General features: G+C 43.7%; 2 protein-coding genes across 10 annotated transcripts in view; one reads left to right on the forward strand and one right to left on the reverse strand.

The window, feature by feature from the left end:
• The window catches only part of TP53INP2 (tumor protein p53 inducible nuclear protein 2), a 29,340-nt gene extending 25,873 nt beyond the window's left edge, over positions 1 to 3,467 (forward strand). For all 3 annotated transcript variants that reach the window (XM_084888589.1, XM_084888591.1, XM_084888590.1), the window contains exon 4: positions 111 to 3,467. In XM_084888589.1, the coding sequence (XP_084744715.1) occupies positions 111 to 363 (253 nt within the window). In that variant the 3' untranslated portion in view covers positions 364 to 3,467. The remainder of the gene's footprint in view (positions 1 to 110) is intronic.
• The window catches only part of NCOA6 (nuclear receptor coactivator 6), a 102,106-nt gene continuing 88,647 nt past the window's right edge, over positions 1,831 to 15,289 (reverse strand). For 5 of the 7 annotated variants that reach the window (XM_084888543.1, XM_084888542.1, XM_084888538.1 and 2 more), the window contains 2 exons: positions 14,248 to 14,396; positions 1,831 to 5,152 (listed from right to left, as the gene is read on the reverse strand). In XM_084888543.1, the coding sequence (XP_084744669.1) occupies positions 5,109 to 5,152; positions 14,248 to 14,396 (193 nt within the window). In that variant the 3' untranslated portion in view covers positions 1,831 to 5,108. Of the gene's footprint in view, positions 5,153 to 14,247; positions 14,520 to 15,289 lie in introns of all 7 variants that reach the window. The other 2 variants (XR_014795402.1, XM_084888541.1) reach the window with 2 other exon arrangements.

Raw genomic sequence — 15,289 nt, forward strand, 5'->3', positions numbered from 1 at the left:
AGACAGCGCCGCACCCGCGTGAGGGTGCGGGGACCCGGTGGGCAGAGTTGGGCTCGCCTTCGCTCCTCTCGGTCGGTCGGGCCCTGACCTGCCCCGCTCTGTCCCCGCAGGGAGCCGGCGCCCGTCCGCCGCGAGCCCCGCGCGCCGCCGCACGCAGCCGCCCCCCCGCCGGCGCGGGCCGCGCTGCAGGAGCGGGCGGGCCCGGCGCGGCGGCTGCAGCGCGCCCGGCAGCGGGCGGAGCGCCACGCGCTGAGCGCCAAGGTGATGCAGCGGCAGAACCGCGCCCGCGAGAGCCACCCGCGGCGGCCCAAGCACCAGGGCAGCTTCATCTACCAGCCGTGCCAGCGCCAGTTCAACTACTGAGCGTCCGCCGGCCCAGCCACAAGCCCTTTGCTGACCCGCCACCGCCGTCGGGCCCCCCTGCGGCAGCCGGTGTGCTGCTCCAGGGGCGCCCGCAGCCCACCTCCGGCCGATTACACAACCTCCCTCAAGTGTGCGAGGTGGGGGGATAGCCCCCTTTTCAATCCCCTTTGATTTTCCCATCTCTGATTCTCTAATCCACCTCCGGCCCTCCACTCTCTTCCGGCCCCCACCCTCACCATCTGTCTAATCTTTCATCTCCCATACTGACACTCCATCCTTCCTTTTCTGGCCTCCATCCTCGCCTCTGCCCAGACCGTACCCTGTATCTTTACCCTCCATTCCTCTACCTCTGGCCCACCCCTATTTCCCAAGAGTCTCCTTTTCCAGTCCCAGATCTAGCTGTTTCCTTACCTTCAATTCCCACTTTACAAGCCTCACCCTATCTGTGTTTGGCACTACACTCGCTCCTGCTTCCTTATTATTCATTTCCCACATTTCCCTCCCAACGGGTGGGGTGGGGGAGGGAGGTTGAGACTAAAGGTTTCTGTGTTTAGCCTCACCCTTCCCTCTCACCCGGGGGGCTGGGCTCCTTGTAGAGGCTTAGGCCTGGGAAGGTAAAGTATGTAGAGGAGGACTGCGGGATGTGAATTAAAGGGAGAAGGTGGAGGGAATTGAGGGAAAGAGGCAGCCTACCGGAAGTGTAGACAGGACAGGTTGAGAAGCTGTAGGAAGCAGGGCACCATGGGAGCGGGTACTGTGTGCTTGCTCAGAGATTGGCCTAACCCTGCTCTCAGGCTGGAGCCTGGAATCTGCCCCCACTTCCCTTTCCTATAATCTCACCTCCCAAATCTCTTCCTGAAATCTACCCCTCTGCAGGCCCCAGTCTGAAAGGCTTAGTCACACCTACCCCCAACATGTCACCCCGGGAGCAGAGGCTGGCAAGGCCCTGCCATCCTGGCCATCTGTTCACATGCCCAAGGTGCTAGCACTAGCTTAGGGGAGATGCAGGCCAGAGGGCTTCTCGGCGGGGACACTGCACACCCACTGTGAGGGTGCAGAAGGATGATGCTGAGGACAAGCTGTGGGGGGAGCCATCCCAAGACTGACAGCTCAGCGCTCGTCTTGTCTCTGGCTTTGTATCTCCCACCCTCCCAGGATGGCCACAGACACGCCAGGGCAGGAGGCCGAGCCTCACTGTCCTGATCCCAAAGTCCCTCTCCAGCTGGGCCACAAGGGCCACGCTCCACTTTCTTCCCGAGTGCTCTCTTCCTTCCTAGGTTGCTGGGGAGAAATGGGTGCCCCGTGGTTCCCCTCCCCTTCTCTTCAGTAACTGCCTGACGAGGGAGCCTGAATCCCTGGGTGAAACAGAGGGCACAGGGGTGGCCAACTTTCCCCTTCTCACGGTGGGACTGAATTTTGGGCTCAGACACCAGCAGTAGCCTCTTGGGATGCCCCAAGTTGCTTCCCTTTTTTTTCCTTCTGTCCTTTACTAGTGTGTGCTCTTTCTTCCTTGAAACTTAAGATTTCCTGTTAGAAACTAACATAGGTCTTCCCCCTCACCCTAATTCCAGGTTTCTAGGTCTCACAGTCAAGTGGAGGCGTGGCGATAACTCTGCATTCCCATGAGGGCAAAGGCAGCTGCCCTTCCTGACCCTGTAGCCCCAAGCCTCATGTGGGATGTATGGGTACGGGAGAGGGTAGGCCCATGGATGCTGGGACGGGGACAGAGGAAGCCTTGTTGGGGTTTCCTATCCAGGGAAGTAAGCCACACCTACACTAAGAACTGATCAAAGTCCCCACGCCAGTCCATTAGGGCCCCGGTAGTTGGCAACCTTGTTCCTGGCCCCAAGCTCCTCCTTCAGTTATGACCTCGTCACATTTTTCTTCCAGCTCCCCCTTGGTCACTTCACAGCCAGCGTAGGGTCTTCAGTACTTCTAAGAGCTGAAATTACCCCCAGCCCCTCTTGTCCACACCTTTGCTGCCAGCTGGGGCCTAGGCTCAGTCCCGGGTAGTTCCTTCTTGTGGTGGAAGAGTAATAGGGCATTAGGTTCAAATTTCAAACGGCCCCTCACCCATATTTCTGGAGCTCCTGTAGTTCTAGAACCTTCCAATCTCATCACCTGGCTGATTGCAATGCTCATAGGTTTTTGTACTTTCCTATAGATTCCGTAGTATTTGAGTGTGGCAATATTTTAATTGTGTATAAATTTCTAAGAACCAACATTACTCAGTCTCCTGCTAGTCTAACTCCTGAAGCATCATACTGTATTGACTGTGTATGTGCCTTTCACCTTGAGCATGCTTCAGGACTTTTTTTAAACCACAGAACTTGAATATATGAGGGAACCAGAATTCACAAAGTCCTATGCAACCTTAAGACAGGTGGGGGGCTAGAGAGTCTGTCTTGACTGATATTCTCAGAGAACCCTGGAGAAGTTTGTTCCAGTTTGTATTAATTCATGTCAATACTACCAGCACTTTGCCAAAACTGAGTTTGTCAGAGGGACCTGTTTTTCTAGAGTGAGTCCCAATTACATCCAAGGGTGACTTACAGTGACTCCCCAATATGTCTGAGTGCTCTCTTCAAGCTGGGTGTCACTTTCCAGCCTTTGCCAGTCTGGCCCCAGCAGGGTGTCACATGTGTATGAATGCAGTTTGCTGCTGTTTGGAAGTATGCCTGCTCCCCACTCCTGCCGGTACCCTGATCAATCTGCTCTAACCCCTAATATCTTAGGTGCAATAAGGACCCCACCAGAGCTCTTGGAGGCCTCCTCAGATCCATGTGGCTTTATGTGGGGACCGAATGCAGACCCACTATACTCCCTATATCTTCCCACTTGTCCTGCCACCTAGTTCCACATGGAACCAAGTAGAGTGCATCCCTCTTGGGTGTTTTGTGTTGAGACTGGCTGAAAGGAGGAGACTCTGTTTGACCATGTTGTGACATTTCAACAGACTCAAGGACATAACCACCTCAACACGGTCATGTGGCATGCCTGTGTATGTGTGTAACAGAATTCTGATTGTTAGATTGTAATGTTATTCCTCTATGGGAGAGAAAAATATAAAGAAAAACAAATAAAAATCTATTTAAAGCACATTATACTTTCTGTCTGAATAGAAGTAAAGTCTGAGAAGCACTTCGTAATCTCAAGCACAGTACTGACAGGGTATTATTAGGCTGGCTTTGGTTCTCGTGAATGTCATAAGAGAAGGAAGAGGGTAGATAAGCTTGCTGGGAACCCAGTCAGACAGCATGGGATCTGACTCATAAATAACTACTTTTAGAGGATCCTTATAATGTAAGACATATATAATAAGACAGTTGAAATAGAGATGATACTAAGAGCACGACAGAGAATCACCAACTCATCCTTTTTATCTCAGGCACTGAGTTATGGCAATGGCAAGGAGCTACTGCAGGGGAAAGGATGGAGTATATGTTTAGCTTTTAGGAGACACAGCAGAAGGCTGAGACCCAGACCAAGACAAGGACAGGGCCCCAAGCATTGAGTCTCCTGAAGGTGGGTAGGGAGTAGGGTGGGAGCAGAAGCAGCTGGTTTGTAAATTTAAGTGTTTAGGTAAGAATTAAGCCAGGGAAGGGGAAAACCTGGGGATGTTGATAAATCACCCCTAAGCCTGGTGCAGATGAGTTCGAGGGCAGCCAAAGAGTGGAATGTAATGGGCATCTCTGAAGAACAGAACACAAAACGACTGCTTTTCTCTGGGGACTGCCCATCTAATCACAGAACTGGAATGAAGGTGGAAAGCTGACCTAAACTGGGCTAGATTCTTGATGCTGTTAAAAAGATTCTTGCTGGTCAGGCTGGGTTTATCTTGAATGGAGGAGGTATAAACATAGTTGTTTGGGAGCAATCCATCATGTGCCCAGAGAAGCAGTTGTATGAAGTGGAGAAAAAAAGTGCTATCTGGGTTGCTGATGACTTCCTGTCTCTAGAAAATCCTGGGTGGCCTTTGATCCTCTCTAAATTGATCGTTATTTGCAATAAAAAGAGATTTGACCAACATATAAAGTGTGCGGTACAGTGTTGTAAAGGGCTAGTTTCTTTAAAGCCAAGAATGAGTTGAGTGAGCAAGACTGCATTTTCCTCAGGTGCAATCAGGACAAGATGGGATTCTAATTCACAAAGAAGGCTGTTCCTATTCATTTATGATTTTAAAAAAAGCACTTGCTCACCAAGTAACCCCCTATCAATAACATACATTTATGTTCTAAGACAATTACATTTATTTAACACATTCAATATTTCACATTGTACAAATCCTTAGATTCTCTTTATTCACTGGTCCATTTCTACAACAAATACATCCAAAACACTATTTAATAAAATTATTTACAACATTTCCAAATGAGAAGATTCCTTTTGTCCCCACTACTGCTACTCACACAGTACTTCCACAGCACAATACATCATTAGACCTAAAAATGCTCACCCTGTACGCTAGGCTGCTTAGGAAATGTGAAAACTAATAACATAATCACATTAGCTCCTCTCAATACATGGCAACATTTTAGAAACCTTGAACTTCATCAACACCAAAAGGGTTCAACAAATCTGCTTTTCTCGTTGCACTTTATGAAACAGGTTGCAGGGACTAGGAAAAGGGCCACATTATTAAAATGACTAGCTGTACAGAAAGTGATTTTAAAAAGTCACAGCTCAAAACTGCTTTTTGTAAAATTCATACACATTTACAAGTATCAAGTCGCTGTCCAGCTTGTTTACTTGGATTTTCTTCGCTTGGATTGCACCGCACTGGTTATGTCTGTGGGGGAAAGGAAGGACATGTTCAGCTAGGCAACTTATTATAGCAGTGCCTCTTAGGCAGTCCACAAGAACACAGATTAACCTACTTGGAGCCCTATTGGCTCTGAATCAGTCTAAGGCTGTGGTCGGCAAACTGCGGCTAGCGAGCCACGTGTGGCTCTTTGGCCCCTTGAGTGTGGCTCTTCCACAGAACACCACGGCCTGGGCGAGCCTATTTTGAAGAAGTGGCGCTAGAAGAAGTTTAAGTTTAAAAAATTTGGCTCTCAAAAGAAATTTCAATCGTTGTACTGTTGATATTTGGCTCTGTTGACTAATGAGTTTGCCGACCACTGGTCTAAGGGCCTCAGAACGGGCACTCAGAATGAAGAGAGTTTCTGGCTTCTGTGTACTAGAACCTGGCAACTGGGAAAATGTGATACAGGTGGTGGGAGAGGAAGCACACATGCGTGGTTGGAAAAAGTGGCAGGAAGGGGAAAGCTTCTTTAGCCAGGAAATTAACCCCACAATCTCCATCACCAAATCCCATCACCCAAAGAAATGATGGATAGAATTGACAGTGCTTTTGATGAGAAATCAATGAATAATGCAACACACCCAAGTGAGTCAATTGTGCCTGAGTGCAAAACAAGTCTCTGGATCCTTTTGGAGCCTAGCCATTGTTTTGCAGTAATGAACTTATTTTGCCATGCTTATAGCCAAAGCTTCTAAATAGCATGGCCATGACCCTTGGTCACCAAGTGTCTAGCCAGGTACATTACCATGGTTGTGGATACATACAGGCGTATAAGCAATTCAGAGCAATCCATTGCCTATTCTGTGAGCCCCGGTGAGCCTGAGGACTTCAAGGAACAGGTGCAAAAACTGAGTGATTTACACACAGGGTAATAGTGATATAATTCCTTTTGTATCATCATAGTGTCTTACATCAATCAATTCAATTTTATCTCATATTTAAATTATGTTTCTAAAAAACTTTCCCACCAAGTTTCTTAGAACAGAGTACAATGAAGTTTGAAATTCTCCAAATGTAAACATTTAAAATCTCATATTGATCTTAAAAATTCACCCTCATTCTTCATGCTGCTACATATTTTGGTTTTAATATAAAAACAGTATTTTAAAATTATTTCCTATCAAGGAGAAAATAATTTTCTAACTCATTAATGTGTGAAATGAATCATATTTATCTATTTCTGAAAACTAGGCTGAATTTCTAGATGCTGCATTTTAGATTTGGTGTTCTAAGCAATTTTTCTTCTCTTTTGTATCATAATATTTTGAGAACACAGATTCAAAAGGTAGATGTAAAAAGCAGTATTAATGCTAAGAAGTGACTTTCCAAGAGGTGACCTGTGAAATGTTTTTGGAAATTTCAATGTCACATATTGAAATTGAATATATATATATATATATATATATATATATATATATATATATATATATATTTTATTTTTATTTTTATTTTTTTTTTCTTTCCCTTTTTTGCTGGAAGGTCATTGTTGCTTGTGCTATGGGGTAGAATCAGTCTTTCTGATTTCTCATTAGTCTTTTGCTAATCAGAGGACAGTTAATCTGACAGAATGCTGATAATGGTATTCATTTTAATTGCATGTAATTTAGAGTCTCACACAACCAAAATTCCCCTTAATCAATTATTTTACTTTCAACATTTAAGCTTCATTGTCACAATAGCAAGCTGGTCATTTGCAGTAAAAATATACAGTTTTGTCTTGATGGAATATTCATCCTTAGGAAAATATTAATTAGGTCAACTTTGGAAGCTTTTCTTTTGTTGTGATATGAAGGATCAAGTGGTGTGTCTGAAAAACACATATGTGGCTGGGAAAAGAGGCGAAGAGAGTGTAGGGAGGGGGACCTGGGTAAGCAACCTCAGGCTTTCCCTCCCCATCTCCGTCCATCTGTTACTGCTCCAAAGAACCCAAAAATCTGGCAGGCTGCCTCTGCTCCTGAGGATGAATCAATGAGTGGGACCCTGAGTAAACAACTGATTTATGCTAGAAACAAAAAAAAGTAATCTTTTAGATACAGGTAGAGGATGGTATCTAAAAGATACCATGAGGAAAAAAACATATCGACTTGATTCTGAAGTCTCTTATCATCTTCCCTGGATAATCTAGCCAATCTGGGTCACAGAACAAATTCATTTTTAATGTGTTTATAAATCTGTCTTAAAGATGAGTTTTTGTTTTGTGATTCAATTTTATACTCTCAACAAAATGTTACCATTTTTACTACTCCATTGAGTATAATAAGAGAATCTGAGGCAAACCCTTTAAGGCACATATGTCAAACACAAGGCCCGCGGGCCAAATCCAGCCCGCCAGGCCTTGCAATGTGGCCCGCACCGCGCTGTCATCACTGCACTCCGCTGTCAGTTTATGACATTGTCAGTTTATGACTGTTCAGTAAACCATTCGGCCCGCGATTAAGCTGGATTTTAGATTTTGGCCCCTTCTCTGATTGAGTTCGACACCCCTACTAAGGTAAGGAATTCTAGGTAACTTCAGGCTGTGCATCAAGCATGTTCCTAAAGGTTGCCTAGTTTATCTGATTGAGCATAATCCCAATCCCAAGACCCACCCCCCCTTCAATATCATAATGGCAAAAAAATCCCAAAACCATCACATATATTGTCGAAAAAATTGCTTTTAAACCACCAAGGATTTTACAAATTAATGTAAAGATAGATATACAAATAGATAAAAAACTAATGGTGGAGTTACAGCATTCATATGTTCATATTTTAGAACTACCTATACGGTAAAAAACAACAACCACCACCTAAAAAAACCCCACCCCAAACTGGGTTAATAACGGTCTTTTAGGAAGTTGTCCATTTAAATTGGTAATTTGATATGGGCATTTTTTTCAACCTGGTTGTCTCATTTTGACATTAAGCAAACTAGGCCAAATCTACAGTACAAGATTCTATTAAATCTTCTAGTAGGAGGGCTTTGCTTTACTTTCGAGGAATTTTAGAAACTGAACTTGACTTTGCTCACTTCATTGGTCTTTTTACTGTACTACTTCTAGCCAAGATTTCTACTTAATTGTAAAAAAAATTCTGAACATTTCCTTTCAAAATTTGCATGTCTGGTTTCTAAATGATTCAATAAGAATGCAGCTTCAGACAGTTATTGTTCAGGGTTTTTCTCCCATAAGATATATCTATGCCTGTTCATTTGTATTTCCACAACAGCACTTCTGTTTTAAGAATATCTGTACACATTATGTTTTTATTGTTATATATATATCTTTTTATTTCAGAGAGGAAAGGAAAGAGAGAGAGAGACATAGAAACATCGATGAGGAGGAAGAATCATTGATCAGCTGCCTCATGCACGCCCAACACCAGGGATTGAGCCCACAACCTGGTCATGTGCCCTGATTGGAATCGAACTATGACCTTCTGACGCTCAACCACTGAGCCATGCTGGGCAGGCCATTCTATGTTTTTAGATTGTTGCTTCTCAAGTCACTGGCTGTGGGTATGGTAGGATTTTCACCCCACTTTGCTGTCTTAGGTATCTCAGGGCCCCACAGGGACACCCACAGCTGCTGCTGACTACAAGTGCTATGAATTTCCCTAATATTAGCTTATTTTCCTTGGTTTCTAACTTATGCATTGAACCTCATGTTTTTAACTTCTGATCCTTTTCCCTGCTTGAAGATATAACACAAAATTATACACAGAAGAGTAAATAAAGAATGATAAGGGAAAAAGAATAATTTCTGTGTTAATGGGGAACTCCTATGCCAGGAGTAGAACTACTCATTTGCATAGTTATAAACAACACTTCTGATCAAGTCCAATTTTAAATAGTTCACTGATTTGTGGGAGCCAATTCCTGTGTTTGTAATTAAAAGTGTGTGTGTGGGAAATCCAACCATCTAAAAACAACAGATTAGAGCATAACTTATCAACCATGTGGGCCTCTCTGAACTTGCCCAGAAATCATCCATCCCACCTGCTCCAAGCTGGCAGTCTAGTACCCTGTTTCCCCAAAAATAAGACAGTGTCTTATATTAATTTTTGCTCTCAAAGATGCGCTAGGTCTTATTTTCAGGGGATGTCTTATTTTTCCATGAAGAAGAATACGGTACACATTTATTGTTAAATGAAAATAAAGGAAATTTATTTACAGTAGTACGGTAGTTATCAACACAAACCGGACAAACTGTGAATCCTACAGTATCAAGAATTTACTCATTTATTCAATGACAATCATGTCATCATCTTTTGGAACATCATCATAACAATCCAATTCCTGAATTTCCTGTGACTCAATTTCTTTCAGAATCAGTGGACCAAATCTCTCATGTTTAGCAATAGCACTGTCTTTAAATGAGTACTTCTTGTCAAGGTAGCCTGCTCGCAGTGCATTTGCAATGCAACTGTCAGTGATTTTCTCCCATGAATTCTTCACCCAAGTCACAACTTCTTGCAGTTTAGGTTTCACAAAGTTTCCACGCTGATTTCTCTCCATTCTATTTTCAATGTAGTCATTAATTTCCATGTGCAAATTGTCTTTGAATGGCTTCTTTATTGCAATATCAAGAGTCTGGAGATAGGCCATCATTCCTGCGGGAATCATTATCTGATCTATTTTTATTTCGTGAAGAAATGTCTTCATGTCGTTAGCTCGGTGAGTGCTGGCTGCATCCCAGACTAGCAGACCTCTTTGGCTCCCTTGTATAACAAGTGGCAGCATTAAATTGACCCACTTCCTTATAACTGCTTGTGTGGCCCAGGCTTTTTCAGTTTCAAAATAAAAATGCCCAAAACACGTTCAATCTTTTCCTTCTTGCCCTTAGAAATGATTAAAGGTGGGATTTTAGTGCCATCCAGACGAATTGCCAAAATACAGGAAACACATGCACTTTCGTAAGCAGTGGAGGGAATGTACACTAAGGAGGCACCCCGCTGTTCAATTGTTGTTTGAGAGGATTGGCCCATAAACACTGCAGTTTCATCCATAGCAATCATGTTGGAAAGATTGTATTTAGAGAAGTCAGCATCATCAATAAAGGACTTGAATGCAAGTGCTCCCTTAATAACTTGAGTATCTTCCAACCTAAACAATGTTGTAGATCTTCTTAAAGACAGTTCACTTCGCTGAAGGAAATTATCCAGCCAATGTTGTGATGCTTTGAAGTCTTCAGGGGCTATGTCCAACTGTGGTGCCATTGCAAGGGCAAATTCTTGAATCTGAGCCCTATTCACAACCAAAGCCTTTGCTCTCCTGTCAACAACCCATTCACAGATCAGGTCTTCCAGCTCGGAAAATAATGGTTGCTGACCTGATCCACACTTGTGCTTTTTAGCATTTCCCTTGTCCACTTGTTCAATGAGGTTACCATACTCTGCTCGCCATTTTTGGACTAATCGGATACTCAACAAATCTCTTTGCAGAAAGCAGTAAGATTTTGGCCCCAAGAGTCTTCCTCGATTCCTCTCTTGTACGCCACGAAGTAGCTTTTTCTTTTTGCGCTCATTTCTAGGGGTAAAAAAAGGAATTGGGGTATCAAGGTGGTGGGAGGGGGATCACTTAAAATGACACAGGGAGGATCAGAGGGGGGAATCAAAATGGCACAGGAGAATCAGAGGGGGGATTACCATTTTAGTAACCCCTTTTGATCCTCCTGTGTCATTTTGATTGCTCCCTCTGATCCTCCTGTGTCATTTTAAGTGATTCCCCTCCCCCTATCCCTGTGCCACTGAACACCTTCACCAGACATCCCCCTTACCCCTTTATCAGACATTTACCCCCTGGGACCTGCCTGGGGACTGTCACTGGGCTTGCTGGGGCCTGGATCTGGGCTGGAGCAGGGTCTGCCACTAACTGAAAACCTTCAGTCATCATGAGGGCGGCCGAGAGCATCAGGTAGTGTCACCAGAGACAGACCAGCATTCACCACATTCGCTGCGTCCGGACCACTCTAATCCTCCTGTTCTTCTACACACATCTGCGAAAGTCTCCTCTTCTCTCCCCCCCGCCCCTCACTCCGACCTCCGCTCCGCCTCCACAGCAGTGACGTCAGGAATCTGCGTAACGTCACTGGTTGCTAGACCCCAGTCGGGGGGTCCCTAGAGACCAGTTTACGGTAAATTAATTTTCATTCTAAGACAGAGCCTAGGGGGCCTTATTTTCGGGGGGATGCCTTATATTTCACTCAGAAGGAAACCTGTAAGTAGGTCTTATTTTCGGAGGATGTTTTATTTTCGGGGAAACACGGTAGGCCTTAACCAACATGATATGAGCAAACTGTTCTCACAGTAGGAACATGATTTATGCTACCATATCCTCAATAATTCAAAAGTACCAATACTTTTCATTACAAACTGCTCTCATAATCTTTTTTTTTTAAAATATATTTTATTGATTTTTTACAGAGAGGAGGAGAGAGTGATAGAGAGCTAGAAACATCGATGAGAGAGAAACATCAACCAGCTGCCTTTTGCACGCCCCCTCCTGGGGATATGCCCACAACCAATGTACATGCCCTTGACCGGAATCGAACCTGGGACCTTTCAGTCCGCAGACCGACGCTCTACCACTGAGCCAAACCGGCTTCGGCAATACTTCTTAGTTTTCAAGATTCTTGTGAAAAAACACTATTTCTGATTTTGTTTCTGCATATCTGACCAAAATCTTATGAGTACAAAAAGGCAAAATGCTTTTTCTCTTCAAAACTTTAAGAACTGATGATGCAGGAAGATGTTTCAGGTCCCCAGTACTACACATTTCCAAGTTTGAGAACCATAACTTTTAGAAACCAGCTTGATATTTTATGATCACTCCATAGTTATGCATTCAAATACAATCACAGAAAAGCTATCTTATGGCTTTGGTTCACATCTGGACACAACATGGCTGGCCAAATAATTAATATATATATATATATATATATATATATATATATATATATATATATATATACACACACACACACACACACACACACACACACACACACACTAGAGGCCTGGTGCATGAAATTTGTGCATGGGGTGGGGGGGGTGTCCCTCAGCCCAGCTTGCACCTTCTCGAATCTAATAAAATATTATGCACCAGGCCTCTATTCTATCTAATAAAAGAGTAATATGCAGATTGACCATCATTCCAACACACAAGATAGCTGCCCCCATGTGGTCAAAGATCCTTCCCTCATGTGGATACAAGATGGCCACCACAAGCAGGGGAGGGCAGTTGGTAGGGACCAGGCTTGCAAGGGAGGGCAGTTGGAGGTGATCAACCCTGCAGGGGAGGGCAGTTAGGGGTGACCAGGCTGACAGAGGAGGGAAGTTGGGAGCAAACGGGCCGGCAGGGGAGCAGTTAGACATCAATCAGGCTGGCATGGGAGTGGTTAGGGTGATCAGGCTGGCAGGCAGAAGCGGTTAGGGGAAATCAGAAAGGCAGGCAGTTGGAAGCCAGCAATCCTGGATTGTGAGAGGAATATCTGACTGCCTGTTTAGGCTTGATCCCACCAGGATTGAGCCTAAACGGGCAGTTGGACATCCCTTGAGGATTGGAGAGAGTACAAGCTGGGCTGAGGGGTACCCCTCTGCCCCCATGCATGAATTTCATGCACCAGGCCTCTAGTGTGTGTGTGTGTGTGTGTGTGTATTATTATGTTATTAATAATATATATAATTATTAATATATATTATTGACCAGCTGGTGATTCTTGGGGTCTGGCCAGAGCTCTGCCATCCTCTACTAAGCACTCCTCTGAAGACCACAGTCACTATAGCCTCTCCTAAACTATTTGTTAAACTTCAAAACATGTATGGGGCAGGTATTCCAACATGATTATCATCACTTTGGAATAAAGCCCAGTTTAAGTATAGAAGCCTATTACCCACCCCTTTTCTAAAACTGGTTCCAACTTTCCATCTCTTCTTGGGATTACACTCAACCAACTGAGCTACACCAGCCAGGGCCATGTTTACACTTTAGACTTTAACTCTAATGGTAATGAATGGTAATGGTAAATCATTGAAGGGGTTTAAGCTGGATAGCAATAAAGATGGATAAAGTGGATGAACTTGGGCCACCTAACAAAATCAGCAGCTTTTTATGATGGACATGAGAGTGAGGTTGAGAGGTGCCAAGGAGGACTTGCCTAATAAAGATGGTGGTCCCAATCACTGAGGTGGGGAACAATGGCAGAGCACTTGACACTGGGGTGAAAATCATAAGTCTGTTTTCAGACATGTTGAATTTGAGTTCCTGTTAAGGATATACATGCAGTTATCTAAAATCTCTAGAGTCTGTACTAAAAATCAATTCATGAGTTGTCTATGAAAGATTCTAACTGAAGAATGGAGGCATGAATGAGGTAAGTTAGGGAGAAAATACAAATTGAAGAAAAAAGACAACTTAGGATTGAAGTTTGAGGAAGGCCAACATGTAATGTCTTGGTACAGAGATTGAGAAGAAGCAGTCAGAGTAGTCAGAAAACTATTGGGAGTTCTGGGTCATAAAAGCCAAGGGCAGAGTTTTAAAAAAGGAGATAATAGTCAACAGAGAAGAGAAAACTGGTAGTGTAATGGTCTTGAGAAGATCAGAGAAGGTGGGATCAAAGGCACTGGCCTTCAACTTGAGGAGGGACAGCTACTCTATTATAACAGGAGCAAAGGAGGACATTGGTAGATTTATGTCTTGGTAGTGAGAGTAGAGGGATTCTATTTTCCCTGGGAAGAGGTGAGAGTCTCTGCTGAGAAGAGGAGAAAGTAAGGGTTGTAGGTTTAAAAACAGTAGGGAGGGGGAAAAGAGAATTGATTACAGAAACATAGAAAGATGGCTGGGCCATTTTATTGAGGACATATCTGAAGTGGTGATAATGAATCAATCTGCTTGTTACGTTCTTTTTTCTAACAGTGGTTGCTGTTCTTATGTAGGCACACAAAAAACACAGTTAAATGAACTAACAAAGGACCAAACAGAAGTCAAAGTAACTTGACAAGTTTGAGAAATGGATGCAAAGATGAAGCAAAAAGTCCTCTGCAGCTGTGATAAGGACCCCATTCTCCTTTTGACCTACAATAGTACCCACACCCCCGCTAACCTTTAGTAGAGCTGGAAGCTGAAGCAGGCCGAGAGGATCGCTTCCGATGTCCGTTTTCCACACTTTCAGAAGCCACAGTTGGTTCTTCAGTTCGGGAATTTCTCCGGCTTGGGGTTTTGGACTTTTCAATTATGTCTTTGGGATCACTGCTGACAGACGGAAGCACAAAGTTTCCAAGGAGGTGAGGGAATCAAGTCACACAAAAACGGGTTCTTCAGATAAGAGTTTCATTCATAAGGCAGGAGAACTATATAGTCATTCTGGAGAGAATCCTGGGACAATGAGCACAATTACCTTCTATAATTACTGACAATTTAAAAGCAAAACTAACGCATTACATTAGTAAAAATAAAGGATTAAAGCATAATGCTAGTGAAATTGTGTAAAACAGGTAGAAGACATGGAACTTCACACAAAAATCATGCAACTTCCTCACCCATTTTCTTAAAATAATATTATTCCCCTTCAAAAGTTAAGAGTACCTAAAGTCTAGAAATTACTAACATATGCTGGCATTTACTATGAGCCTGGTGTAGTCAGATAATGACTTATTACAAGTCATATTACAGAAGAATATACATGGGAATATATTCACAATCCACTGATGGATATATATATATATATATATATATTTTTAAGATTTAAAAAAATATATATTTTATTGATTTTTCACAGAGAGAAAGAGAGAGGGATAGCGAGCTAGAAACATTGATGAGAGAGAATCATCGATCAGCTGCCTCTTGCACACCCCCTACTGGGGATGTGCCGGCAACCAAGGTACATGCCCTTGCCCGGAATCGAACCAGGGACCTTTCAGTCCACAGGCCGATGCACTACCCACTGAGCCAAACCAGTTCCGGCTACACTGATGGCTATATCAATTGTCCCTATTTTAATCCCCCTTTTTAGTATGTGAAGATTTTAAGTTGGTAATATCCAGTATTGCTGAGGGTATAGGTACAGAAACTCCTGATGGAGTGTAAACTGAGTATCACAATGGTTTTCAATAGGGGGTAGTTTTGTCTCCTTGGGGACATTTAGC

This window comes from Pipistrellus hanaki (genome assembly GCF_964339955.1).
Source record: "Pipistrellus hanaki genome assembly, chromosome: 6".
Taxonomy (NCBI): Eukaryota; Metazoa; Chordata; class Mammalia; order Chiroptera; family Vespertilionidae; genus Pipistrellus; species Pipistrellus hanaki.